At 41.9% G+C, this 27,447-nt stretch overlaps 1 protein-coding gene across 1 annotated transcript; it reads right to left on the reverse strand.

The window, feature by feature from the left end:
- Nucleotides 1-200: 200 nt before the first annotated feature.
- On the reverse strand, nt 201-27,409 carry LOC142183313 (pepsin A-like). The gene is made up of 9 exons (XM_075258355.1): nt 27,292-27,409; nt 27,018-27,171; nt 12,346-12,463; nt 8,138-8,256; nt 3,274-3,473; nt 2,276-2,392; nt 823-967; nt 647-745; nt 201-524 (listed from the first exon to the last, which is right to left on the reverse strand). Exons 1-9 carry the CDS (start codon nt 27,345-27,347, stop codon nt 375-377), a joined length of 1,158 nt encoding a protein of 385 aa, XP_075114456.1. The 5' UTR covers nt 27,348-27,409; the 3' UTR covers nt 201-374.
- Nucleotides 27,410-27,447: the final 38 nt, after the last annotated feature.

Consider the following 27,447-nt stretch of genomic DNA (forward strand, 5'->3'; position numbering starts at 1 on the left):
TATGCCATATATTCTTTGATTGGTTTTTGAGGCAATAAATCCACCTGAATGATTTAAACTTAATCGCTGGAGTGCTGCTTATCTTTTCTGGATTGGATATACATATATGCCATCACTGATTTTATATAGGTAAATGCTATAGATGTGTACTCTAGCCCTTTTCCTCTCAACCTTTAAATAAAAATAAATAAAACCACAACTTGTTGTGAACAAGCATTTTATTATTAGGATACTTTGCTAAATATATATTGCATTACAGAATTGCCTTATATTTTAATATTAGAAAGGTATAAATGGAACTATTATAGGAATATGTATATTGTTAAAGCAACGGCTGCTATACCTTAGCCTAGGAGACAGCATGGGAATATTACTTATGCAAGTGGAGCCATTCCTACGTAATTATTGGCCCTGTCAAACACTACATAATATTCACGGATGAATACATCTCCCAGGATCCACAAATCCCCTGAGTTGGTTGGCAAATTCATGGCCTGAAATCCACTCGTGCAACCTCCCTGGTTCTGTGGAATAAAAAAAAGCACATCAGAGCAGAGAATTTCTTTCCATAAGTAGAAATGGCAATAACAGCCCGAAATGTCAGTTACTTGTATGATAAATTTAAATGACTTATTGTTTCACATACCTGACGCACGTAGGCATTGGCAGGAAGTGGGAACTGAACACCGTTGATGGTAAAGATAATAGTTGGCATGCTGCTAATGCTATTGCAGTTGATCACATACTAGAAATAAAGAAACACAAGTTCATGGTTTATGCACCGCTAAGGTTCTTGAAAGACCCAATTTTAAAATTACACACCTGTCCATTTGAATCCTGACTTGCACCGATATAGTACTGAATGTTGGCAATGGGAGTAGATGGTCCAGCAAGAAGGGAAGTACCAGTATCAACAATAGCCTGGCAAGAGCCGCTGCAAGCAATGACCTGTCCATTGATTGATATGCTATATTCAGGAATAAAAAGGTATGTTTATATATTTCCATAGTAAATATTCTATGAGTGTACTCTGTTAGGTTAAGGTCACATAGCAAAAACACTTCCTGGCACTAATCCTGCACAGCTCCATTTTGTACTGTCCATCTCCCTACGTGAGTTATTTCCCAGAAGTAACCTCATCTGCAACACAGGAGTGATACAGGGAAAGAGGTAAATGCCCAAACCTGGGGTGAATGGGCCTTTCCATAGCCAGCAATTTTCTGTCCCTGTTGGGGCTTGAACAGAAAAATGCTGGACGAAGTCTAGCCATCCGTTTCATACCTTTTGGCAGGGATCGATCACCGCTGGTCTGCCTTTCTGTGGGTGTGCAAGGTCTGCTCCCTCCAGCAGCAATGCTAGGAGTGGGTAAACATATGCTCTAAGCCTCCCAGCCTCCTCCTCCCTTTTATTTTCCTCACTCTCACTGGCTCTGGCATCCTCGCATATCTGACCGCTGTCTGTGATGGACTTTCAGCACAGATCCCTTCCTCTTTCTGCCTTTGGAACACATGTGTTCCAGGCCTCAGCCCTCTCTCTGAGATTTCCTTTTTATTGTTTTGGTGGATTAAAAGTCAATATTTCAATGTAACAAGTGCCTTCTCACTTGGGGAAATATTTTCCACCACCATCAATGGGTTTTTCTATTTCTGGATTGGCCAGGATTGGGAAAGGAAGAGGCACCCTTTGGTACAGACCTCCTGCAGACTACCAATGGAGAAGGGATGTAGTCTTGATTGAGTACAGTTTGGTTTCGGCACCAGTATAAATATTGCCTGACTGGATCTACCTATGGCTTAGGTACACCAAATTTTCCACTATGCCTGGCATTGGTGATGCTGTATCTGCAACTCTTAATCCTGCTATACCTACTCCTGTACGAAGCCCAGTAAGTCTAGTAAAAAGATTGTCGGAAGTGGTAGTAAAGAACCTATGTTTTATAGGGAGACAAAGATGGATCTCACAAAAAGGGAAGTCTGAGACCTGCAATTACGCACTATGTTCCTCAAGGTTACCATCTACTTCTAAGAAGCAGCTTTAAAATTGCACAGAGACAGTGCATTAAATTCTAATGATGGAATCCCTTTAAGATATTTATATACAACATATTCATGGGATTTCTTTAATTCACATTACTTTGTGCTGAAAATGTAAATTGATGCAGGTTAGCTGCTGGTGAAATAGTGGTGGCTAACCTGCAAGTATTATGATACAGGTATACCAAGCCTATCACACATTTACAGACTATGTTATGCACTGGAGCTAATTCGCTACTCACCTGTCAACTGTTATTTGCCAGTATGTTTCAGCAGTCAGGGGTACCCAATTTAAACTTCCACTGTAATATGAAGTGTCAACGCCACCAAAGAGAACAAAGCTGCCAGTCTGTCCTTGACTAAAACAGAAAAGAAAGCAAAAATTGTTAGTGTGAAACAAATATATCAGATATAATATATAATGCTTACAAATATATTCTATCAAATATTATTTTATTAAGATATTGGCTAATCTGATTTTATGACTGTAAAGCCCAGCAACTGAAGTTTTAGATAAAATGCTTTCAAGCACCTTCCTTATGTGATAATTTTTTTTCCCCCCAAATACAATATTTTTGTTTAAAAAAAAAAAAAAAAAATAGCCAAAATTATCAGATAATAAAATCCAAATTATATTCCAAGCCAAAAGAAGGAATACTGGCTAGAGTAAAGAAATCCTCTGTAGAAACTATTTTCTATTGTAAGCAGGTGCCTAATAGGTGGCTGTGCTTTATGCGTATTGGTGGCAAAGTGAGACAAGGCTTGGCTAGTAGATCAAAGAATATCAGATAGCTACTGTATGTAATAATATTTTATTGAGACAGTTAAAAAAAAATCACGAGGGGCTGTGACTAATGGAAGAAGGAAATCCCCGCTGTGACCACTAAAGAAATTGTGAGGATTGGACTTCTGGATATGTTTGATGAGATAAATTTCTGTAAATACCAGAGGATTGGGAAAAGTCCTGCTACTTGGGGAAGGAGTAGATATTACTGTATTTGTAGGGGGCTGAAAGCTTTCGTCATTTTTGGGGAAAGTTGGAAGTCCCTAATTTAAGCACTGGAAAAGGCAATTACTTCAATAAAATGTTCATAAAGCTGTTATTTTAAATTTGCTAATTTGATATAAAAAATTTGTCATTAAGAGGTGTTATGCACTTTGTCCCATGTTCTGCTCATAGTTGCTGTGTATTATTTTGCCAGTTTGGTGCACTACAACTACAAAATAAAGGTAGACTCACGAGCTTAGGTAGACTGAGAAGAGATCTTGGGGAATGAGGCCCTGGTTCCACATATTGTCAAAGACTGGAGTAGCTTGTGAAGATGCCAGACTTGGAAATGCAAGCCCCAAGATTCCATCAAATGGAGAATAGTACAGGAAGGAGCCAGGTTCGGATTCGCTCAAACCAAATATCTGATTTGTGATTTGTATGTTCCCTACCTAGAAACAGATACACTTTGAAAATCAAAATATATTAAACATTATACATTTCTTTAACACACACCTGAGAATGTTGATAGGCATGACCTGTATACATTAATTACTACTTATACTTTTTTGAACAGTACAATTTGTTTGCTTTAAAGGTTTGTTTGAGTATATATTTAATTACATATTTTATTTTTTTCCAATTATTACTTATAATCACTGCCTGCTGCTACATGAAGATGATTGTTTATCATTATAGACAGTATGCCCAGGGCGTGGCCTGTGGCTAGATGTAGCAGGGCATGTTCCTCGGGGTCACCTGCCCTGCCTGCTTGAAATGGGACCTAAATCTGCTTCCCATGGGGAAAAAAACTGTCAGGACCTTCATCATAGGGACCTCTGCCTCTGCTGACTGCCTGGGACAACCCAGGATCGCCTCCTACCTGGTCCCTCCATCAGCTCCTACCGGGCCTTCACAAGGCAGTGGCCATTTTGCCAGGCCGTCTTTGCTGTCCTGCTGCTTCTCTCCAAGCCGCTGAACAACACTGCAGGCAGGGTAGGAGGTTGCCCTCCGTCCTACCCATATAGTTCATTATTATCCTCTAATATCTATAGCTGGTCTGTTTATAGGGAGACAAAGATGGAGTAGACAAAGTAGATGGTCCCCTCCCATTCTCCCCCCTGTGGGGCTCTACGCAGTTGTGGGTCCCATTTTTGGACCCTTTTAGTTAGTTTGCCTGCACTCGCTCTGGTTTTTGCTCTCAGTCCTCCTACAGGAGATTTAATCCTGCTTATGATACAATCTCTCTTTGTTGCACTGTCTAACTATTTTCTGTTTGTTCTCTTCCCTACTCTCTCTTCCCCTCCCCCTCCCTCATTTAGGTATGAGTCACTCTTGCAGATGTCCACCAAAATTTACTCCAAGGGTTAGTGATGAACTCCTTTCCTCAGGACTGGGTGAGATCTGCCTATGCATTTTTCCCTACATATTTGCTAGTACCTCTCATCTCGCCCCCCTTTTGCTAAGTGTGTCACATTGAATGCTAAGGGCCTGGGCTTTAATTCTAAATGGCATTTGGATCTACGTGAATTTAAATCCCTCTGGGTGGACATGGCTTACCTCCAGAAATCCCACTTTGATCATATGGGTAATTTTAACATTGCCTGCAATTACTTCCCCGTAGCTTATAACACCCATAGAAAGGGGAGAGTGGCTATTCTACTTACTTGCTCCTGCCCTATCTCTGTCCCTACTTCCCACCTAGACGCTGAGGAATGCTATATAATTTTAGAGGGACTCTTTCATAGCCAACCCATTGTCCTTTGTAATTTATATGCCCCTAACTCGTCCCAAATCCCTTTCCTTAAGAGGGTGTTGCAACACCTGCAGACCTTCTCTGGCTTGGCCCTGCTGTTGGGTGGTGACTATAACTTGGTTTTTTCTGAACACATGAACAAATTGTCTTGAATTCCAACACTTGATAAGATCCTTCGCCCTTTACGTACGATCTCTGACTCCACCCTCTGGGAAGCCCATAAAGCAGTCATGAGGGGTCTCCACTCTCTTCCAATTGGTAGCGGCCAGAGCGAATCTCTGCGATATCGCTACTCAAACTACCCAGCATCTACTCTTGTATAGCTGCCAGAGTTATTATGAAAGAGGCAATAAAGCTCACTCTCTGCTTGCTAAGATCCTGTGTGATCATCAGGCCTCTTCCATTCCACATGCACCACCTTCCTGACTCTATAGCATCCTTATTGAAAATCTTGATTCACTGACTGAACTAGCTAGAAGATATGAATATAAAACTTGACTTTTATTAAATAATATTAAGAAGAAATTGTGTTTGTAAAAAAGTTTTTCCTTCGCAAACACCAGCGGATCTTATTTAGGTCACTTGCACAAATAACAGGAGGATCCCATATATTTGAGCCACTACAAATAGTGAAATTATTAAACAAGCCAGAAAAATGAACATAGATATGAAGGAGTAGACTTGAATCCAGATATTACAAATGTTCTTTCCCTCAACATTATTAATCTATCTTCCTAAACCATAGACATGTCAGATAAACAGGCAGCAAGGAATAACTGTTGCATTTCCCACAGGATATATGTAAAGCCCTACAGCACCCGTCTCCCCCGAGGATACTGGCCTAATGCCACACCAACGAGATCTGGCAGGTCTGTAGGAGCTTAGTGGGAGCCACAAACCATGCTGCTGTTTGTCTTGTATTTGACATGAAACTAATTAACTGACTGTGTGCCTTAAATGCTGCCCAACGCTGTGTTTCTTCTCAAAAGAGAGTCATCAGGGGCTGATAATTAGTATGGTTACATGGGTAAGTATCCATATTACACACAAAAGTGACCGCACTTGACCGCACTGATGCCGGCACATCACAGAGTACCATGCAAGGACCATCAGGGGTCTTCTAATTACCGTCCAATTACCGTCTTGCATTTTTTTTTTTTACAAATACTGATTTAAAACTTTTCACTAAGATCCTGGCCAATAAGCTCAGCGTTTGATTTCAAGATTAGTTTGTTGGAAGATGACGTTCTTCTGACCCTTACTAACCCTCACACGTCCTTCTCCAAGTGTTAAAGTCATATGGCTATCGATCAAGTCAACCCCACAAAGACTGAGGCATTACCTTTTAACATCCCTGATTCATCTCTATAGCGGCTCTAGTCTGACTTTGACTTCTAGTAGAGGGAGTGTTCTCTCTGTTATTTGTGGATTCAGCTGTCTCCTTCTTATTCCACTCTCTACTCAGCCAACAGCCTTGCCTATTTAATGAGTTATGTTCCCTTCTAGATAATTGGCGCCCTCTCCATATCTTTCTTATAGCTCGCATTACTGCCATCAAAATGACCCAAAATGAAGCTTCTCTACTGCTTAAAAATGCTCTCGATTGCAGTCCCTTGATTAGAGCTGCACGCCCTTCAAAAATTGATCTTCCAGTTTATCTGGAACTGTAAATGCCACTGTACTTCCCGCTCGGTGATGTTGTCGGGCAAGGATGAAGGGGGTTGTCGGTCCCACATGTTTTGTATTACTATTGGGCTTCCTATTTGCGTTGTATCCCATTTTGTGCTGCGCCGCAGGTTTACATGAAATGGACAGAGATTGAGAAGCTTTGGCTAGCACCGATCCACCCTAATGCATTCCGGTGGTCGAGTTCCTCTCCTACTCCCTACACTCCTCTTCTAGGACCCATCCACTTCATGTGGGCTATTTGGATCACTTGCTCCAAAATGTTTACCCTGTGTGTCTTCAGTGCACATTTCTCTTTTAATGCATTTTTTGTTATTTGTTTTTTTACAGTACATGAAAGTAGACATTGCACTCAACAAAACGTCAAAACTGTAAATATTAGTTTTCTTACATTCAGAAAATATATAGGGTGTAGAGATTCACTTAAAGTATAGGTGTTCAGTCCCTGTATTTTATAGGTTGTTGAATTTTCAACATTTTCAGCTTAAGGGGGAGTTCACACGGAGTAACGTGCCGCGTGATGTGGCACATATACTGTGTGTGAGATTTTGAGCGCTGTATATGCTCCCATTGATTTCAATGGGAGTTAGTCTTGTATATGCGGCGTATACAATCCAGGCTCCCATTGAAATCAATGGGAGCGTATACGGTGCTCAAAATCCACTCCTGACTTTGGCCCAAGAAAATGAAGTAAAATCTATAACAAAAATACTGCATTTCCACAGTGTGGGGCGTTGGCCTAAAAAGATCTTTTTTTGTTATTTTTAGTTCTTATGATTTTATGAAGTGTAAGCCGATAGCTGGTCAGGTAAAGGAGGGGGTGTACATCTCACCCAGACTACTAAGGTGGGTGAGATGAGAAAACTCCAGAAAGAATGGTTCTCAGCAGATAACTATTATCTGCTGAGGGTTATTTCAGAGTTCCAGTTACTGGACTAGATTTTAAGGAATGGCAGGTAGGTTGGTAGTGGGACCTGTTATTCCACCCCCCTCCAGTCCACACTTTGGGGATGTTCTGGAAGCGACTCAGCTGCAGAGAGTCTGCTCATCAAGGGAGGTTTAAGAAGTCAGCTCCAGCAGCAGACTGTGGGCAGAGCTTGGCTGGAAGCCAAAGAAAGAGGTCATATTTATGGAGCTGTGTCCTGAATGATTCTACTGGCTTTTTGATTTCTGTTATTCTAGGTTGAGGTAACCTATTATATGTTTAGTTAGAGCCTAGCCGGGCAGGGATTTATTTTTGTATTGTTTCCTTTTGTTGCTGCACTATATTTTTGAGTGAAAATAAAACTCTACCTTTGTTTTGGACTAAAGAAACTGGACTTGAGTGTCTATGCCACCCCACCTAGCAACCCCAGACCCTGACAGAAGGTATGGATATAGACATAGTCATATGTATGAACTCTGCACATATCAGATGTGGTGCATGTAACTTTCTGCTTGATTCAAAATTTTAGCTAATAATTCCTCATTTTTAAACTATAAAAAGATTGCAGAGATATTCTGTGTTTTCAGGAACTAGTGACTACCGTTTAGATTTTATTTTGATCCATATTATATTAATTATATATATTTAAATATTAAATTTTTGTGGTATAAATAAAATACTATACAATATTTTAGATAATAATAATAATAATAATAATAATAATAATAATAATAATACAAAAGCCTCACCTGTACAGTGTCATATCCAAGGAAGCCAGACATACTACCAGTGCCATATTGGATGGATACAGGAGTGTTGGTAGCTTGAAATGTGGATGACTGTTGTGGATTGAACATATGATGATTGGCTAAATAAAAAATAGAAAAAGTCATGATTAGATAAAGTATTTTTGCATAAAATCTGAACATACTAAAATGATTGTACAAGAATTATAGCGTCATGCTGGTGAGGGACATAACTAGTAAAGACCGGTCCCCATAGAAAACTTTTGACCCACCCCCACACAACATAGCACCCCCTTTCCTGGTCCCCACATGGTATAACATCTCATTTGCAAACTGTATAATGGCTAAAAGTGGCCTCCAGACAGTATAATATCCCATAGTGACCCCTCTACACAGTATTATGTTCCAAACGGCCCTTCCACACAGTATAATGTCCCATTGCAGCCCCTCTACATGATATAATGTCGCATAGTGGCCCATGCAAACAGCAAAATGTCACACAGTGGCCCCTGCACACAGTAAAATGTTCCAGATTGGTCCCTCCACACAGTATAATGTTACAGAGTGAACTCTGCACACAGTAAAATGTTCTATAGCGGTCCCTCCACAGTATAATGTCCTACAGAGGCCCCTTTACACAGTTTAAAGTTTCATAGTGACCCCTACTGTGTTTGTTAGAGATATTGCAAAAATGTTGAACTCCATAGAACCCAAAATTTTTGGAGTACCCCACATACAGACTATTATTACACTCTAGGGTTTCTTCAGACCCAGACTATTAGGATTGGAGGCCCAGGGGAGTTGAAAGACATAAAAACCAGTGTTACTCACCTCACAATTCTTAAATAATAAAATAAAACTTTTACTTCATAGTAAGTTAAAATATCTTACAACATGGATCCAGGATAAGAAGACAAGAAAAGCCTATGCGTTTTGAAACCTACATTGTGGTTTCTTAGTTATATGCTATGACTAAGAGACTGCAATGTAGGTTTCGAAACGCGTAGGCTTTTCTTGTCTCCTTATCCTGGATCCATGTTGTAAGATGTTTTTACTTGCTATGAAGTAAAAGTTCTATTTTATTATTTAAGAATTTTGGGCATGCTGGATGTTTTTACTCAACTTCTCACATTTTGCATATCCTATCAGTCTGGGATTTCTGCACAGCCCTCCTCATACATGGTTATTCCTAACGGCCTATTAAAAAAAAAAAAAAAAAAAAAAAAAGTACAGAAGGCCTAAGGTCCTGGATCCCGTTATGCCATTAATAGCATTGTGTAATTGTGGGAAAATTCTTTGATTTTACATCATCATGTTTATTTATGAACAAAATAAATTTCTAACATGTAATCAGTAAAAACACGGAGCTTTGTGTAACTTTCTATGTGGCAAATGCTTCTCTCCTAACCCTCCAAGAGAAATACAAATGTGTCTCTGAATATGAATTATGGTAAGTGGCAGCATTAAAATATTAGACTATGCTCACATTGTTTGCTGCATTTTTCTGATCTGTCCTAGGATTAGAACATTGAAAAATTTCAGGAATGAAGGATTCAGATGGAGTACCATCATTTTTTCAGGCAGTTACAAATATAAGAGAAAGCCTCCATCTTTTTTAACATTATAGTTAGAGATGAGAAAATTGAAGCTGTACAAGTGGAATTCGATTCAAATTTCAGAATTTCATGTTCGATTTGCATTGAATCCAGATTTCCTCAGACTTCGTGGTAACGAATTGCACAGCTCCGATCGGGAGTTTTAACCCCTTGGATGTCGCGGGAAAACATGGCCTCAGCAGCCAAGGGGTTCTGCCATGCTACATGTCATCCTCAGCAATCCCTGTGACAAGATCAGGGGGCTGCCGTTATGATTAAAAATGTAAAAAAATTCTGATATTCACCTGTCCTGAGCTCAGCATCCACTCCGGAGCTCTTCCGGCCATTGACTGAGGGTCTGCTGCCCAGGCCTCACTGCTGAGGGTCACTGATGAGACCCCAGAGTAGAATAATAGCATATATATATAATACTGCGTAGGGGCCATTACTTTAAAAAAAAATTTTTTTGTCCCTATAGGGAGTTCAAGCAGCGATGTTCTGATTGCTGCTTTAATAGATATATCCTTCAATACACATGTAATTCAGTGTATAGGAGGCTGTCAGCCCGTGCAGATACATAGGATGACTTTCTCCATTTAAAGCAGGATCAACTAGGTATGCGGAGGGGCAGATCCGGGGTCACTGGTCACGGGTTGCAGAGTAGGATCAGTGGCATCCCCGAAAATGTCATGGGGGGGGGGGATCAGGACCCCAATATATAATAAAAACCCTTGGCTGAATGATTGTTTGTAAATACTTTTGTTCTTTATCTTTAAATTAAACGTTTTTGTAACTGATTGCATCTTCCAAGCAGACACTAAAATCATTGTTTTTCAGCAGAATATCCCTCATGCAAATGAAATATGTTGCTGTGACAATAAAGCATAGTGTATGAGAATAAATAGTCATTTCTCCAACTTAAAATGATTGTTTCTTTATAAATGAATAAACAAGTACAAATCCACCTGCTATTTTGTCATTTGGTACTCATTACAAGAAAATTATCACCCTGTGTAGATGAGTCCTTACTTCTTCTACTCTCATTCCTAGTCCCTAGACTAATTCACAGACAAAGAGATCTCAATTGGAGACACTGATAACCAAAAAAGTTTAAAGCTTCACTTTTATTTAAATAATCAGAATAAAATAAATCTGCCTGGGCATTTAAGTCTACAATCACACAACAAACCGCTTACAAACTGCATTCACAATAAACCCCAACTTGTAGGGTGTCTACAACAAAAGAATTGTGATGATTCATCATTGCGAGTTGGTCTTCAGGGGATATAAAATACTAAGAAACTCTCCCTATGTCTGACTCAACTCCCTAAGCCACAATAATATGTAAGAACTAGTGCTGTTAAATCCCTAAAATAAACCCTCCTCTGTTCCAGCTCCCACATTACCCCACATGATATGATGACATTTCAGGCTAACTTTATATGTCCAGGCACCGTCTGCACATTAAAAGACATGACTGGTGACGGCTCATATAGCTTTATATATGTGTAACGACAGTAACCTCTATTACAAAATTTTTCTGACCACTGTATAAGCAATGCTACCTCCGATGCCGCTCCTGCTACCTCTTGTGTCACCCCCTCTACCTCATAGATTGTAAACTCATGCAAGCAGGGCCCTCTGTCCCATTGCGTGAAGTGACTATTTCTTTGTAATGTATCTTTTTTGTCTGTACTTGAACCTTACAAATTGTACAGTGCTTCAGAATATGTTGGCACTATATAAATAAAATGTATTATTATTAGCTTTTAGCACAGTAAAGACAGGTGTATCAACCCCCGCCCTAATGCAACACCAATGGGGCTAAGAGGAAGACGCTCCCTATCCACTTAAGCTCAAATAAAAGCCCCAAAACAGCTCAGTTGCGAACACTTCTCTACATGTACTCGAACTGTACAAATAGTCCTATGCGTTTCCTCATGGTATGATTTACGAGGGGCTAAATGCAAAGTTGCCAAGAGCAGTTAAAACTGCTAGTTTAATCAATAGTGTTGTGGCAGTAGTGTTCTGATTGCCAGCATGACTACTCAGATGCGCTCATGACTGCTGACATCTGAGCAGCATCATGGGGAGGAACAATTGCGGTGTTATCATTCTACCTCATTCCATTGTATTTATTATTGGCAGGACATCTCTGTTTACACAGGGTGATGTCCTGCAAATAATGTTGCATCTCTTGATCACTCTATGTAAACAGAGATGTGCTGCCAATAATGTTGCATAAAATATGCAATCAGCCTACAAGACAGGGTTTGCTCATTTTTCAGCAGATGTTGCACAGTTAAGATGCAGAATACACAATTCAGCATTGACAGATAACTGCTGTTTTCATTTACATTAATTTGTTATAACTTGTTAATGTACTGGCTAGGTAGTTATGCAGATAATCCAGTTAAACCACATGGCTAATAATAGGAAAATAGTTTATGATCAATAAAAGTAAATTGTTTGGTATGCTTGTCTTCACCCTTACGCAGGTCAATTATTGGAGATTCTCTTATGAATGATTATTCTAAATAACTGCCCCAGTAATTAGGCCCTTAAAATGGGTCTCAACATGAATTGAAACAAGTTATAGATTCATTAATCACTTACTGCAAGCTTGACTGGAACAGTAAACTGAAGGTACCCACAAGTTAGAGGATCCTGTATCAAATATGACAGTGAAGGACTGTGGTGGGGTTCCAATGGAAATGGTTCCAAAATATTCAATCTAGAGAGCAGATTGGAAGCAGGAAACCATAAGTCAAATAAAGTCAACAGATTTTAGAAGTGAAATTAATGTAAAATAGCAAGAACTTCATACTGTATACAGATATAAATCATGCCCTCAGTTTCATGCTAGTTTCATACTACTGATGAAGCCTGTTGGAACAAAGGATGCCAGATTGGCAGGAGGAAATAAAATACACCCCAAGAGTAACAGCAAGTAATACACAGGGACAGTATAATAAAGATTAGATGTAGAAAAAAATACAATATCAAATGTTTACAAGGTAGGGAGATGAGATACCAGTTTATACACAGCGATCGGGAAGACAGGGGCAGTGATAAACCTTCCCTGCCTTCTGAAGCTGGGTACAGCTGGTTTCTTGTTTCAGCAGCTGCATCATTTTGCGCAGCTGCTGAAAACTGCTTGGACGTACCGGTATGTCCTTGCAGAACAAGGAAGCAACTCTCCAAACATGAGTGGTCCAGAAGTGGTTAAAAAGTGACTGTCAGCAAGAAAATGCTTATCAAACTAATGACACTACCTTGTAAGGTTGCTTTACTCTTTCCAAAGATGCCTTTCTTATTTAGTATTGTAGCTTCATTTTTATGAAATTGGCATTTTATTCTTATACAAATTAGTTGAAAAGGGATTTAGGGTTGTTTCTTCTCCTGCCAGGGATTCACTCTGTTCTAGATCCTAGCTGCAGAAAAAGTGTGCCAAAGATGTCACTCAAGCAATGGGGGGAAGAGCTAGGCAGCAGTTATGGGCAATTATCTAGAGTAGAGAATAAAGCTCCAGCAGGAGAAGAAACTCACCTAAATTCCTTTTCAGCTCATTTGCATACAAGTCAAACACTGATTTTCATGAAAATGTACACCTTTAGAGGCATTCCAACAAGCTTCTCTCATTAGTTTGACTTTTCACTGACCCTGGAATTCTGCGTAAGACTAGGAATACCCTTCATACTTTCTTTGTACATAACATTGCCTCAGTCACCAACCAAGCTATTAACTGGGCGGCCCATAAGGCCATGATTAGAGGCTTCTTTATGGCAGACGTATCTAGATTGAAACGGGAGAGGCTCATTCAGAGGCTCAATCAGACTTAGAATATAAACTTTTGAAACTTGAAGCTGCCAAGCAACTCCAGCCCAGTCCTCATAAAATGTATTAGAGATGTTAAATTGCAGCTTGATGCTATGATGACACATCACATTGAAAAGGCTGTACACTGGCTTGTTTTTAAAGATATGTCAATAAGCCTGATGAGCTATTGGCCTCTAAATTTTGAGCATATCAGAGGCAGAATGTCATCCACCAGAGATGGGAACTAGGAGGTTCTCTGACCACAAACTAACTCCATATAGACTTACTTTCACCGATTTTATGAGAAACTTTATTCTTCCCCCTAGTCCATCAGAAATTACCTTGTTTCAGGGGCCACACGGTGGCTCAGTGGTTAGCACTGCAGCCTTGCAGCGCTGGAGTCCTGGTGTTCAAATCCCACCAAGGGCAAAACACCATCTGCAAGGAGTTTGTATGTTCTCCCCGTGTTTGCATGGATTTCCATCCCATACTTCAAAGACATACTGATAGGGAAAAATGTACATTGTGAGCTCTATGTGGGGCTCACAATCTACATTTAAAAAAAAAAAAAAAAAGAAATTACCTTGTTTCTTCATTCCCTTAGCCTTCACTCTATTTCCTCCTCCCAGGCTTCCAACCTGAAGAATCCCATTACTATTTGGATACTGTCATCGACAATCTTAAAAATGGGATAGCCCTGGGTATGGATATATAGTGTTGCCCAAAAGTATTGGCACCCCTGCAATCCTGTCAGATAATACTCATTTTCTTCCAGAAAATGATTGCAATCACAAATTCTTTGGTATTATTATCTTCATTTAATTTGTCTTCAATGGAAAACCACAAAAAGAATAGTCAAAAAGCCAAATTGGATATCAACACCAAACATAAAAAAGGGGGTGGACAAAAGTATTGGCACTGTTTGAAAAATCATGTGATGCATCTCTAATTTGTGTAATTAACAGCACCTATTACTTACCTGAGGCACCTAACAGGTGGTGGCAATAACTAAATCACACTTACAGCCAGTTGAAATGGATTAAAGTTGACTCAACCTCTGTCCTGTGTCCTTGTGTGTACCACATTGAGCATGGAGAAAAGAAAGAAGACCAAAGAACTGTCTGAGGACTTGAGAAGCAAAATTATGAGGAAGCATGAGCAATCTCAAGGCTACAAGTCCATCTCCAAAGACCTGAATGTTCCCGTGTCTACCGTGCGCAGTGTCATCAAGAAGTTTAAAGCCCATGGCACTGTGGCTAACCTCCCTAGATGTGGACGGAAAAGAAATATTGCCAAGAGATTTCAACGCAAGATTGTGCGGATGGTGGATAAAGATCATGGACTAACATCCAAACAAGTTCAAGATGCCCTGCAGTCTGAGGGTACAACAGTGTCAACCCGTACTATCTGTCGGCGTCTGAATGAAAAGGGACTGTATGGTAAGATACCCAGGAAGACCCCACTTCTTACCCAGAGATATAAAAAAGCCAGACTGGAGTTTGCCAAAACTTACCTGAGAAAGCCAAAAATGTTTTGGAAGAATGTTCTCTGGTCAGATGAGACAAAAGTAGAGCTTTTTGGGAAAAGGCATCAACATAGAGTTTACAGGAAAAAAAAGAGGCCTTCAAAGAAAAGAAAACAGTCCCTACAGTCAAACATGGCGGAGGTTCCCTGATGTTTTGGGGGTGCTTTGCTGCCTCTGGCACTGGACTGCTTGACCGTGTGCATGGCATTATGAAGTCTGAAGACTACCAACAAATTTTGCAGCATAATGTAGGGCCCAGTGTGAGAAAGCTGGGTCTCCCTCAGAGGTCATGGGTCTTCCAGCAGGACAATGACCCAAAACACACTTCAAAAAGCACTAGAAAATGGTTTGAGAGAAAGCACTGGAGACTTCTAAAGTGGCCAGCAATGAGTCCAGACCTGAATCCCATATAACACCTGTGGAGAGATCTCAAAATGGCAGTTTGGAGAAGGCACCCTTCAAATCTCAGGGACCTGGAGCAGTTTGCCAAAGAAGAATGGTCTAAAATTCCAGCAGAGCATTGTAAGAAACTCATTGATGGTTACCGGAAGCGGTTGTTCGCAGTTATTTTGTCTAAAGGTTGTGCTACCAAGTATTAGGCTGAGGGTGCCAATACTTTTGTCCGGCCAATTTTTGGAGTTTTGTGTAAAATGATCAATGATTTGACTTTTTTTTTCATTCTCTTTTGTGTTTTTTCATTGCAAGCAAAATAAATGAAGATATTAATACCTAAGAGTTTGTGCTTGCAATCATTATCTGGAAGAAAAGGAGTATTCTCTGACAGAATTGCAGGAGTGCCAATACTTTTGGCCAACACTGTACTATAAGAAATTCAAAGGAATCCTTTTCCCACACCTCCTCCTAATGTTTAATTACATCCTTCAGTGATGGAAATTCCCTAAGACATGCTTAGTGCGTTTATTACAGTTATCCCTAAACCCGAGAAGGATGCCACTGCTCCAGCTTACTATAGTCCTATTTCTCTACTAAACATAGATATAAAGTTGATTTCCTCTATCCTTGCTTTGTGTTTAAAGGGGTTGTCCCATCACAAGGATCCTATCTATACTGCTTGTTAATGTGGATTTAAGACTTTTCCTAAATACATTGCTTCAGCAAAACTCCTTTGTTTGTCCACTATCTTACTTTATTCAATTCTTTGTGGCCACAGCCCTGACTTAGCTGCTCATGAGTCAAGTGATGTATCTGCTGCTCTCAGGGGGGAGGGAGGAGGGGCTAAGTGCATGGGAGCGAGCCTGTGTTTCTAGCTATTCCTGTGTCTACACCACGTGACCTAGGTTCCTGTTAGCAGATAGGGGAGAGGAGCTGCTTTCATTTCTTCTGTTCTCCCAGTTATCAGGCTAGCTAATTCGATTGTGTTCATTATGGCAGAGACAGGCAGTCTCTGTATGTAACACAGAATGGAGTTGCTGCTGCCTGTACTTCATAGTCCAATATGGGTGGGCGGAGCTAAACAGCAGGTTGCATGTGAAACCCCACCCACCAAATTATGCAAGAAACCAGGAAGAAAGAAGATTTTACAGCAGTAAAGACTGATGAGTATGTGAGGTGGGAATACCCCTTTAAATTAACTATTGCCATCCTTTATACACTCTGACCCAAATGGTCTTTTCCCCTAGACATTGAAAAGACCTTTCATAGTCTATCCTGGTCATACCTGACTCATGTTCTAAAATACATGGGCATTACCGGCCACTTTCAGAGAGCCATTCAGGCTTTCTATTGTAACCCTATTGCATATCTGAAATTCTTATTCTCCCAATCCCATTAACATTTGCTGCAGCATCTGCCAGCTCTGCCATCTATCCCCTGCCCTATTTGCCTTAGCTATTGAGCCCTTAGCGATTACTATCCAGTCACACTATGATATGCAGGGTGTGCTCATTGTAGACCATAAATTCAAATCCAACTGTTTTGCTGACGATATGCTATTGACTATTACAAACCTCTTAGTATCTCTTCTGAACTTAATTAATACACTCTCCCAGTTCATGAAGCTTTCAGGTCTTAAGCTCAATACGTCCAAGTCAGAAATCCTGCTTTGTAATGTTCTCAAGCATGACGCTATTGGCTAGCTGTCCATAGAATTGTACAAGTCTCTTTTGATAGTATTTTCCATTTCAGACTCTCATATTTATTCTCAACCTTAAGCCTTCTATCCTGAAATATGCCCAATTTAAGTTTCTCCAATATATTTCATTGGCCACCCGGATTCACATTGCCTCCAACTGGAGAAGATCCTCTCTTTCAATGACTGAGGTAATGAGACAGGTTGATACCATTATACTTCATGAGAAGATCAATTCTACTATTTCTGATACCTGCCTGATCTTTGATAAGGGCTGGGTGCCTTGGGTATGCAGATCTCATATTGTGGGACTACCATATTGTCTCCAGCGTTAGTCATATCACTAGATTGAGCTTCTCTCCAGCCACCCCTTCCTGCAGGCAAGTACTTACACATCACTTATTGTTACCCTTGTACACTACAGTGCTATTCTTCCTCCTTTATCCCCCTAGTTTAGATTGATTTTTATGTATTTATTTTCCCTTTGTTTCCCCCTGTAATAATACATCTACTGCTTTTGGATATACAGTACTGTCTTTGATGATTATTGCTCCTTCTCTCTCCTTATGCTTGTATTATGTTTGTTAAACTGTTTATAATGGTTTTTATTATTATTATTGTTGACATCATTCAATAAAATACCTTTGAAACTAAAGATTGGGTGAGTGTCAGAGATAGTAGCATTAATCTTTTAATGCAGCATGATGGAGAGGAATTTCTCCAGTTGAAGGCAATGTGGATCTGGGCAGCCATCAAAATATACTGAAACAATTTAAACTGGGCATAGTTTAACCTGGCGGGCTTAAGGTTGAGAAGAAAAGACTGTCCAAAAATTCACTGTGTTAATTTTTATGAACACTATGAACAGCCAGTTAAAAGCAAGTGGCATAAGGGCAGGACCACCACATATGGAAGGCAGTGGCAAGGCATTACAACCCCTAAAATAGAGGGGTGAGACTGTTGGGAAAAGATTCCATAAGGGTGACTTGCCGACTGCCTTTACTAAAGGTATTTACTAAAGGTATAAGATATACTACCAAGTTTCGTACAGTAGCCTGTACTATTTATTTATGAACAGTTTGTTGATAGGTCCTTACTATTAGCAGCGGAAATATCATGTTTTAAAACTGTGTCTGCTGTCCCGACGGCAGACACAGCTTGTTTTAAACATAACTCTAACCTCTAATGAGATGTATTAGGAAATCATTCAGCACAAAAGTTAGAATAAATTCACACTTTGTCTTTAAATCATTTTTGCCTTACAGAACAATTGATCTAAAATTCCTTGTTATAGGTACTAGTACTGAACAATTATTTGTTTTAATTTTTTTTCAAACATGTTACTTATGACTACCTTATTTTGCTTTGATTTTTAATTTTAGAGAAATTGAGAACAGTAAAAAATTACTTTTAATAAAGTATCAGTAAACCAGTATTTTTAGTGCCAATAAATATTAAAAAATCCCTCACAAAGAGATGGGGGAGAGTGGATTTGCCGCACCCTTGGGAATAAATCCCTTATTCTGTGTAGAGTCACTGTTAATGTTATTATTATTATTATTTATTTATATAGCACCATTAATTCCATGGTGCTTTACATTTGGGGGTTACATACAATACACAGAATAGTGTATTATATGTAAACCCAATCTAAAATTAGACCTGCTCCTCACTGTTATGTGAGCTATGTAATTATATGCAGGTAACCCATAGATCCATTTGTTTAATTAGTGGTATAGCAATCTCTGTGTGAATTTTTACATCGGAGCTCATACTACAAACAAGCAAAACTCATAAAGATCAAAAAGCCCTAATAAGCAAACCAGGTGGGTCACTATAGTCCAGTTCTGGAGCATAGCTCAAAATTGCTGCCCTCACATCTACACCTGACTTGTTTCCACTAAACTACAGTTTCATCTGAGGTAATAATGACAATAAAGAGAGGCTGTACTGTAGTGCCTCATATTTAACTAGAAGACCATGCCCCTTCTCATGACACAATGGGGTATGTTCAATCATATGCATCACGTTACACCGCTGGACACACCTTCTCAATTACACTCCATTAAAAACGACAGCAGTAACCCTAGAAGTCCCTAGTAACCCAGGAACCTTTATTAAGGCTAGGTTCACACCTGCACCCAGTCTCTACCTGGGGATCCCATTCCCCATACGTCCAACACAGCAGCACAACAGATGGGGTATTCCTGCCCCTGCGTGCAATCAGGACAGATGGAACTTTTACTCAATCAAAGAACCTCCCCTATAAGAGGTCACCAGACCTCCCCCTCCTCGTGTTTTTTTCTGTCCTGCGTGTCCGGACAGGTGGTGAGGAGGCCAGTGGCCTCCTGTGGGATTGGAAGAAGGTGGCTGTTAGCTTTCCCTTTCTTTCCTTCTCTTTCTTTCCTTCTGAGAGAAAGATTTAGGTTTTGTCTTACCTGCTTTGCAGGGTGTCTGATGGTTCAGCTGTGCACAGCTCATTCACTGCCCAGTAAGGTAAGCTGAGTCCTAGCTTTCCTCTGTGTTTTCTGAAAACTAAAAGCACTGATACTTTTTGCTATGGGCACTCTATTATGTCTATTGTATGTCTATTGCAATGGCCTGTATGTACCTGTCTGTGTTACAGTCAGGCATGGAATTTTTGTGGGAGCCTTGCTTCCCTTCATGCTTAGTGCATAGTGTGAGCACTCATTTCTATTGCAATGGCCTGTCTGTGTTACAGTCAGGCATGGAATTTGTGTGGAGCCTTTGCTCCATTCATGCATAGTGCATAGTGGAAGCACTTATGTCTATTACTGTGGCCTGTAGGTGCCTGGCTGTGTTACAGTCAGGCATGGAATTTGGGTGGAGCCTTTGCTCCATTCATGCATAGTGTGAGCACTTATGTCTATTGCAGTGGCCTGTAGGTGCCTGGCTGTGTTACAGTCAGGCATGGAATTTGTGTGTCAGCTTCTGCTCCCTTTATGCTTAGTGCATAGTTGTGCATGTCTATTGCGATGCCCTGTGCGATTGTTATGGCTTTACCGCACCTATCTGGCCAGGTCTTCCCGCTGCCCTAAAGCGCAGCTAATGGGAACTGCAGCCTATGAGATGGCAGTGAGTTATCCAGCAACTCCCACAGCTCTGGTGAGATAAGCTAAGGTGCACCAAGACTACTTTTGTGAGTGAACAAGTCCCTTTTATAAAAAAAAAGGGAGTTTTTTTTCGTGTTGCTGTCTGTAAGGAAACAGACTTTTATGTTAAGTGCACCGGGTCTAGAGTTCTATACTGTTCGTACTCTACTCGAAGGCTAGATCTGCCTTCTGCCATCTGTGCCATCTGCCTGTGGGCTGCCTGACTAACGCCTACTGTGTCGGCGTGACTACAAATTTGATCATTGGGGCCCTCCCCCAAGAGTCGATATGGCTGTCTCTAAATTATCGAGGTGCACGTTAGTGCCATCAGAAGATGGCTCAAATCTCCAGGGTGCGATATACAGGCGTGCAGAGGGTTCCCTGCACCGAATTTATACTGTGGCATCTGCGCAGGCCTCCATGGGAGTTCAACAGGAGAAGTCGCTCAGTGCCTGCGAGGTAATATATCTACTCTGCGTAGAGATATCGATACAGGCGTTCCCTGTGATGATCTTCTGGCGTTCCTATCCTTGACCTCCGTAGCAGTGGATTATTTGGCAGAAGCAGGTTTGTATCAAGTGAAGATTGCGGCGAAGGCTATCTCATTAGCCACGGCGGCAAAACGCCCCCTGTGGATGAAGCCCTGGAGGGCAGATAGTACTTCCAAATACAACTTGTGCGCACTTCCGTTTGAGCCGGGCAGGCTCTTTTGGAAAGAGCTGGATACCATTATGGAGGTATAAATTGACACACCATCCGGGAGCCTGAGAAGGAGAAAACTACCTTCTGACGTCTACTCCCCCCTTCCCTTGTATCCGCTTTGCCAGTGGAAGGGCGGCTTTCACTCTTCTTGGCGGCGTGGAGCCGTCACATTCAGGACCCATGGGGCCTCCAGCTCGTGTATTCGAGCTACAAAATAAAGTTCACATCTCACCCACCCGACAAATTTGTGTAAACCCGCGTTTTGTGTTCAAAAGCAGATCCTTCTGGAGAACGCTGTTCAGGGATACCTGGACAAAGGCGCTCTAGAGCCAGTGCCTGGCAGAGCAATCGACCGAATTTTACTCTCCAGTGTTTTTGGGCCCAAAACATCGGGAGTCGGAGAATGGTTGTCGATTTAAGATTTCTCAACCAATACGTCCTCAAGACCCGTTTCCGGATGGGAACTATCAGGTCAGTGACACCTTTTCTGCACCGAGGAGACAGGTTTGTCACCCTAGATTTAAGGGACGCATATTTACACGTCCCGATATTTCCGCCACACAGAAGTTTCTGGAGGATTGGGGTTGTGCTGAACGGTACTCTGTGTCATCTGCAGTTCACAGCTCTTCCGTTCGGAATATCCTCGGCCCCCCACACCTTTACAAAGGTCGTGGTCCCGGTCGTTGCAGCTCTTTGGCTCCAAGGTATATTCATCATACCGTACCTAGACGATTGGCTGTTAAGGCCCACTCAACAGAGGTTCTCGTGGCCCACCTAAGGATCACTATCGCCTTCCTAGAAGAGTTAGGCGGGCTGATCAAAGGTCAAAACTTGGCAGTCATCCCCACCACCAGAATCCAGTTCTTGGGTTCATTGTGGACTCTCAGAGGATGGAGATATCTCTTCCTCACAGTCGGAAGGAGTAGATTTGTCGGGCGTTGCAACATCTGGCGGATACGCGGGAGGTTCGGGTAAGAACCGCAATGAAGGTCCTAGGTTTAATGTCAGCAGCTGCGGATGCAGTTCCATGGGCACTAGAGCATATGCGTCCACTACAGAGCGAGATCCTCAAGGTTTGGAGCCGCAGCCCCTCAGGGTTGAAGAAGCCTATCCAGTTGTCCATCAGTACCCGTCGATCACTGCAATGGTGGTCCCTATTGAAGGACGGGATGTCCACGGTCCAGCCCGACTGGACCCTGTTGACAACGGATGCCTCCTTCCATGGCTGGGGAGCGCATCGGGGGGAGACCCTGGCACAAGGGACATGGAGCCGACTGGAGACTGCTCAGTCATCGAATTGGCGCGAGTCTGTGCAGTGTATTGAACCCTGCTATACTTCACCCAGGATCTACGCGGCAAGGCGGTCAGAGTCAGGACGGACGTCACGGTGGTCCTCTACCTGAACAAGCAGGGAGGGACGAGGTCCCCTCCCTCCTCAAGCTAACAGATCAGATTTTTTTCCTGGGCTGAGGAAAATCTAAGCCACCTCAGTGCGGTGCACAAAAGGGGACACCTGAACGTGCTGGCAGACCAGCTCAGCAGGGGAGAAGCAGTGTCGGGCGAGTGGTCCCTCAACCAGGAGGTCTTTCGTCAGTTGACTCGGATAAGGGGTCTCCCCGAGGTGGATCTGATGGCCACCCAGTACAATGCCAAGGTGGAGAGGGTCTGTTCCCTCTACCAGGAGGACAACCCCTTGGCAGTAGATGCCCTATCAATACCTTGGAGGTTCAGGCTGGCATACATCTTCCCTCCACTTCCCATGGTTTCGAAGGTATTGGCCAAGATCAGACAAGACCAGGTATGGGTGATTGCCATCATACCGTTCTGGCCAAAAAGGGCATGATTTACCCACCTCATACAGATGAGTCGAGGGAATTACTGGAGGCTTCCACTTCTTCACAACCTGGTAACCCGAAACAAGTGGCTATGCCAGGACCTGAAGAGGTTCAACCTGACAGCCTGGAGGTTGACCGCACCCTATACGGACATGGGGGATTGTCACAGGCCATGCGGACAACACTGGCCTGCTCAAGGGCAGATTCTATGAATAGAAGCTACATGAGGATTGGCAGAATTTACCAGCAATGGTGCACGGAGAATCAACGTGCAATACCAGTTATTGAGTCGGTATTGGAGTTTTGGTAAAGCGGGCTGGAGAAAGCCCTCACCCCGGTGACATTAAAAGTGCATGTAGCTGCCCTTTCAGCCGTATTAGGGATAAGATTGTCTCAAGATCCGTTGGTAAGTTAATCCTTAAGAGGGGCCGGTGGCTCCGACCCGCCATCCAAGTCCCAATCCCCCAATGGGATTTAGCTACGGTACTGCAGGGGCTCTGTGGGCCCCCCTTTGAACCACTACAAGACATAGGACTAAAGTTCCTCTTCTGCAAAGTGGAATTCCTCTTAGCCGTCACATCAGCTAAGCGTACTGGAGAACTGCAGGCTTTAGCAGCCTCTGAGCTGTATTTACTATTCTTTCCAGACAGGGTACAATTAATATATCTCCCGGGATTTATTCCAAAAAGTCCCGTTGACCCAGAAAACCTTTCTGGTAAGTCTTTTCAGAAAATACAAGGGGTGTAGAGCCTTGAAGGCAACATTGGCGAGATGGATCAAGGAGGCCATCTCTCAAGCATTCAGTACTCAGGGCCTACTTCCGCCTGAGTTTTTAAGGGCACATTCTAGTTGTGCAGTTGCCACGACATGTGGGGAGAGATATTCCATCTCCCTGGACCAGATTTGTGCGACAGCAACCTGGAGTTCTCACTTAACTTTTGTGAGACATGATAGGTTGGACGATTTTAGCGCGGAGGCGGCTGCCTTCGGTCGCTCGGTATTGACATCAGTTTGTCAGGAAGTCCCACCCTAGGGGGGGTTTCTTGCTACCTCCCCATCTGTTGTGCTGCTGTGTTGGACGTATGGGGAATGGAGGATTATGTAGATAATCTGTTTTCCCATAGTCCAAACAGCAGCACAAAGCTCCCTCCCTGTATGTTTGGCTTGTTAATTTTCTGAAGGGTTTTGGAAATCTCTACTTTAGAACTAACACGAGGAGGGGGAGGTCTGGTGACCTCTTATAGGGGAGGTTCTTTGATTGAGTAAAAGATCCATCTGTCCTGATTGCACGCAGGGGCAGGAATACCCCATCTGTTGTGCTGCTGTTTGGACTATGGGAAAACAGATTATCTACATAATCCTCCATTCTCCATTCTGCTATAAGGCCCCATTCCCATGGAGTAACGCGGCGCTCATTCTGACACGTAAAGCCTCTCATTGATTTCAATGTGTAGTGTGCGTAAGACAGAATCCATTGAAGTCAATGGGATTCTATTTTGAAGCGCTCACTCTGTCATGTGTTTACGTGTCATATTGAGTGCCGTGTTACTCCATGGAAACGGGGCCTAAAAATGCAAAGAGAAAACTCCTGCAAGCAGCGCTTTTCTCTGCATTTTCTGACCTTTTCTGCCCTGGTCCATGGTGTCCATGGGTTTCTGAAGGGTCAGCTTGTAAAGTGGATTAGGTTTCCATAAGAGAGGTCCCCAAGTGAACTCCTGAACGGACCCCCAAATGGAAACCCGAAAACAGGTGTGAACCTAGCATAATGTTGTCAAAGATAAGTATGTTAACAAAAACAAACAAAGACAGAAGTAACAATTAGAGGTACGTCTGAGAATAAAAGCCAGCATTATAACAGAATTATCTCTGCTTTATGTGTGCTCAGTAATACAAATAGCGCACATTGTGTTAATTATATCACTAACTATATAGGTGTATGTCACTAATTCTGAATATGGAGTAAATTCACCTCCAAAATGCGGTTTCAATATATATATATATATATATATATATATATATATATATATATATATATATATATATATATATTCAAACAATGGCGTTATAGACTAACTAATATGCTCATATAATTTTGGTCACTTATATGGTATTGTTGCCTCCAACTACTGAACCAAGATAGTTAAAGCACATAAAACAGTGTGTATTCTTTTAATCTATTCCAATAGTCAATGATGATCACTTTAGCAGGAAAATCTCTCCACAGGATGGCTCTATTATTACTATAAAATGCATTACAATCACTAACCCAAGTTAGTGATTGTAATGCATTTACAATCAATAACCCAGTTTACACTAACCCAATATTATTGTATCATGTTAGTCATAAGGTTTTATTTTCAACTCCAGAAAAGGGGCCAGGGGCAGCCTGAATCACCAGACACAATAATCCAAGATTGCACAATGTAATCCAGCTGTCATAAATCTTATACTATATATAGTGCCATGTAAACCAGCCTTCCCAAACCGGATGTCATATTATGTGTTAACAGTTGTCATTATTGTAAACTTCAGGGAGGTGAATTAAATAAAACAGTCGAATGTGATGTTGTCATTCTAGTCACGTGGTCTGATAGTTTTCAGTTTAAAAATCCAATGCGCCATTCCCTGTAATGACCCCAGTCCCTACCTTCAGTAGGTGGTTTGACCAAACCAATTTTGTTTGAAAACCATTAGACACATTGTTTGTGGTGTGAGCTATATCAGTGCTATGCCACTGATTAAATAGATGGATCTATGGATTACTGTTAGGATGGGGTCCCGCAGATTTGCCTTCCGGCGCATAGCGCCACCTGCGGGCCAACCCAACCCTCGCTCCCGGCGGCGTGCGGTGGAGTCTCTGGAGACTAAGACTCAGTTTTCTCCGACTGAGCATGCTCGGACTTTTTGGAGCCGCTCACAGCCTAAGTGCCAGTTCTCCCCGACTGAGCATGAGCGGTGAGGTCATGGCCACCGCCCCTATTGGGCGGGGACTTCCCTTTAAAAAGAGTGAGTCGACGCCCGCCCGGCGCTCACACTTTATCTGAAAATTACTAGTCCTAATGACAGTAGCCCCAGGGAGAGTCTCCAGTGTTCAGGCAGGTGGCAGTATAGGGTGCTATTAGATAGACCAGTAAATCCTGAATGTACTGACAGCTCTACACCAAGGCCTGGAGCAATAGACATTGTTCCAGCCTGTGGAGCTGCAGCAGGTTTGGTTTCCCAGATAGCCGTGCTCGCCCTGTCTAACATTGTTGGAAGCTCCTAGCTTTGTGCAGGAGCTCTCCTAGCTACCGCAGGGTCCTAGGTGTTTGCCCACTCCTAGCTGTGTGCAGGAGCACCCCTAGCTATTGCCGGGGATTATGTTTGTCGCTGACCTGGGGTGAGTGTTAACCCTGGGCAGCTGTCTTGTGTTTGTTTCCAGCCTGTTCACATTGGGAGCTGCACTGTCTTTCACTCAGTGAGATTAACTGGTGAACGTGTGTTGCTCCCAGTTCACACTGTGCTGTACCGCCGTACTGTTGCTACAGACATACAGCCGCCCATAGGGCCTGTGGACCTCGCTGCAGTGCCTTTGCAGCCCAAGAGGTTCTGCGGTTTTAAAAATATTATTTTTATATATATACCCAGAACCGTAACAATTACCCAATGTAATGGTTCCTAAAAGTGAGGAGTAGGTTTTAAACTTTACTTTTAATATAACTTTTAAAATTAATTTCAAAGGTAATGTTGCTTAATAAATAATATAAATTATCAATATAACAATAAATATAAAATGTGTTATTTGGGAAAACAATTCAGGGCTCGTTCACATCTGCGCCCGGTCTCCGTTCTGCAGGTTTCCGTTTCCTGCACAAAACAGAGGAAGGATACGGAAGCCTGCAGGACTCTTTCATGCCAATTCATTTGAATGGGTTTGAAAGATGTCCGGCCGTGAGTGGCTGTGAGCGTTTTATGCTCTCTGCCACGAAAACCGTTTTTTTAAAATCAGACACAGAGTCGGACATGCAGTACTCTGTGTCTGGTTTTAAAAAAACCGGTTTTGCGGCGGAGAGAATAAAATGCTCACTGCCGCTCACGTCCGGACCCGCTCTGACAGCTTTCCGTCTTCTGCCGGCAGAAGACGGAAAGCTGAGAACAGAGACCCGGACGCTAGTGTGAACCTATCGTTAATTATACAGTTTCTAGATGTATACATTTCTACTCACATCCATGTAGTTCTGAAGAGGTTCAGCAGATGACTGAGCCAAACTAGGGAAATACTTAGTTGCTGGATTATAAGGATGTTTAAGTAAGTAGTCCCCCAGTAACCCCAATCTGTTTAGACGGTTGCGGAGAGACTCTCCTTTTATCAAGGGGACTCTAAAAATGAAAATGAAGAGGATGATTAATAACATGATTGATGCCTAAAGGAAGAAATGTGTATATTGTCACAATATGTCACAAAAAAACATATAGCTAATACAAGAAATCTCCACATACTTCACCACAACGCATTCTGCTAGAGTTACCAGCCCCAAAAGAAGAAGAAACTTCATATCGGTCAAGTCTAATTAGGATGGATAAGCGAAGAATCAGACTTTTGAAGAATCAGACTGTGACAAATTCAGGCAGCACTTATATATACCTCTATGAATA

The sequence above is a fragment of the Leptodactylus fuscus genome, chromosome 10 (assembly GCF_031893055.1).
Source record: "Leptodactylus fuscus isolate aLepFus1 chromosome 10, aLepFus1.hap2, whole genome shotgun sequence".
In the NCBI taxonomy this organism is placed as follows: domain Eukaryota; kingdom Metazoa; phylum Chordata; class Amphibia; order Anura; family Leptodactylidae; genus Leptodactylus; species Leptodactylus fuscus.

What these genes read in the sequence shown, in the direction of transcription:
- LOC142183313 (XM_075258355.1), bottom strand. Translation starts at nt 27,347, where the DNA reads ATGAAGTTTCTTCTTCTTTTGGGGCTGGTAACTCTAGCAGAATGCGTT. An exon ending in GCAGAATGCGTTGTGGTGAA is followed by an intron (nt 27,172 to 27,291) that starts GTATGTGGAGAT and finishes TTTCATTTTTAG; the next exon opens with AGTCCCCTTGATAAAAGGAG. An exon ending in TTCTCAGTCTACCTAAGCTC is followed by an intron (nt 2,393 to 3,273) that starts GTGAGTCTACCT and finishes TTTCTGTTTTAG; the next exon opens with TCAAGGACAGACTGGCAGCT.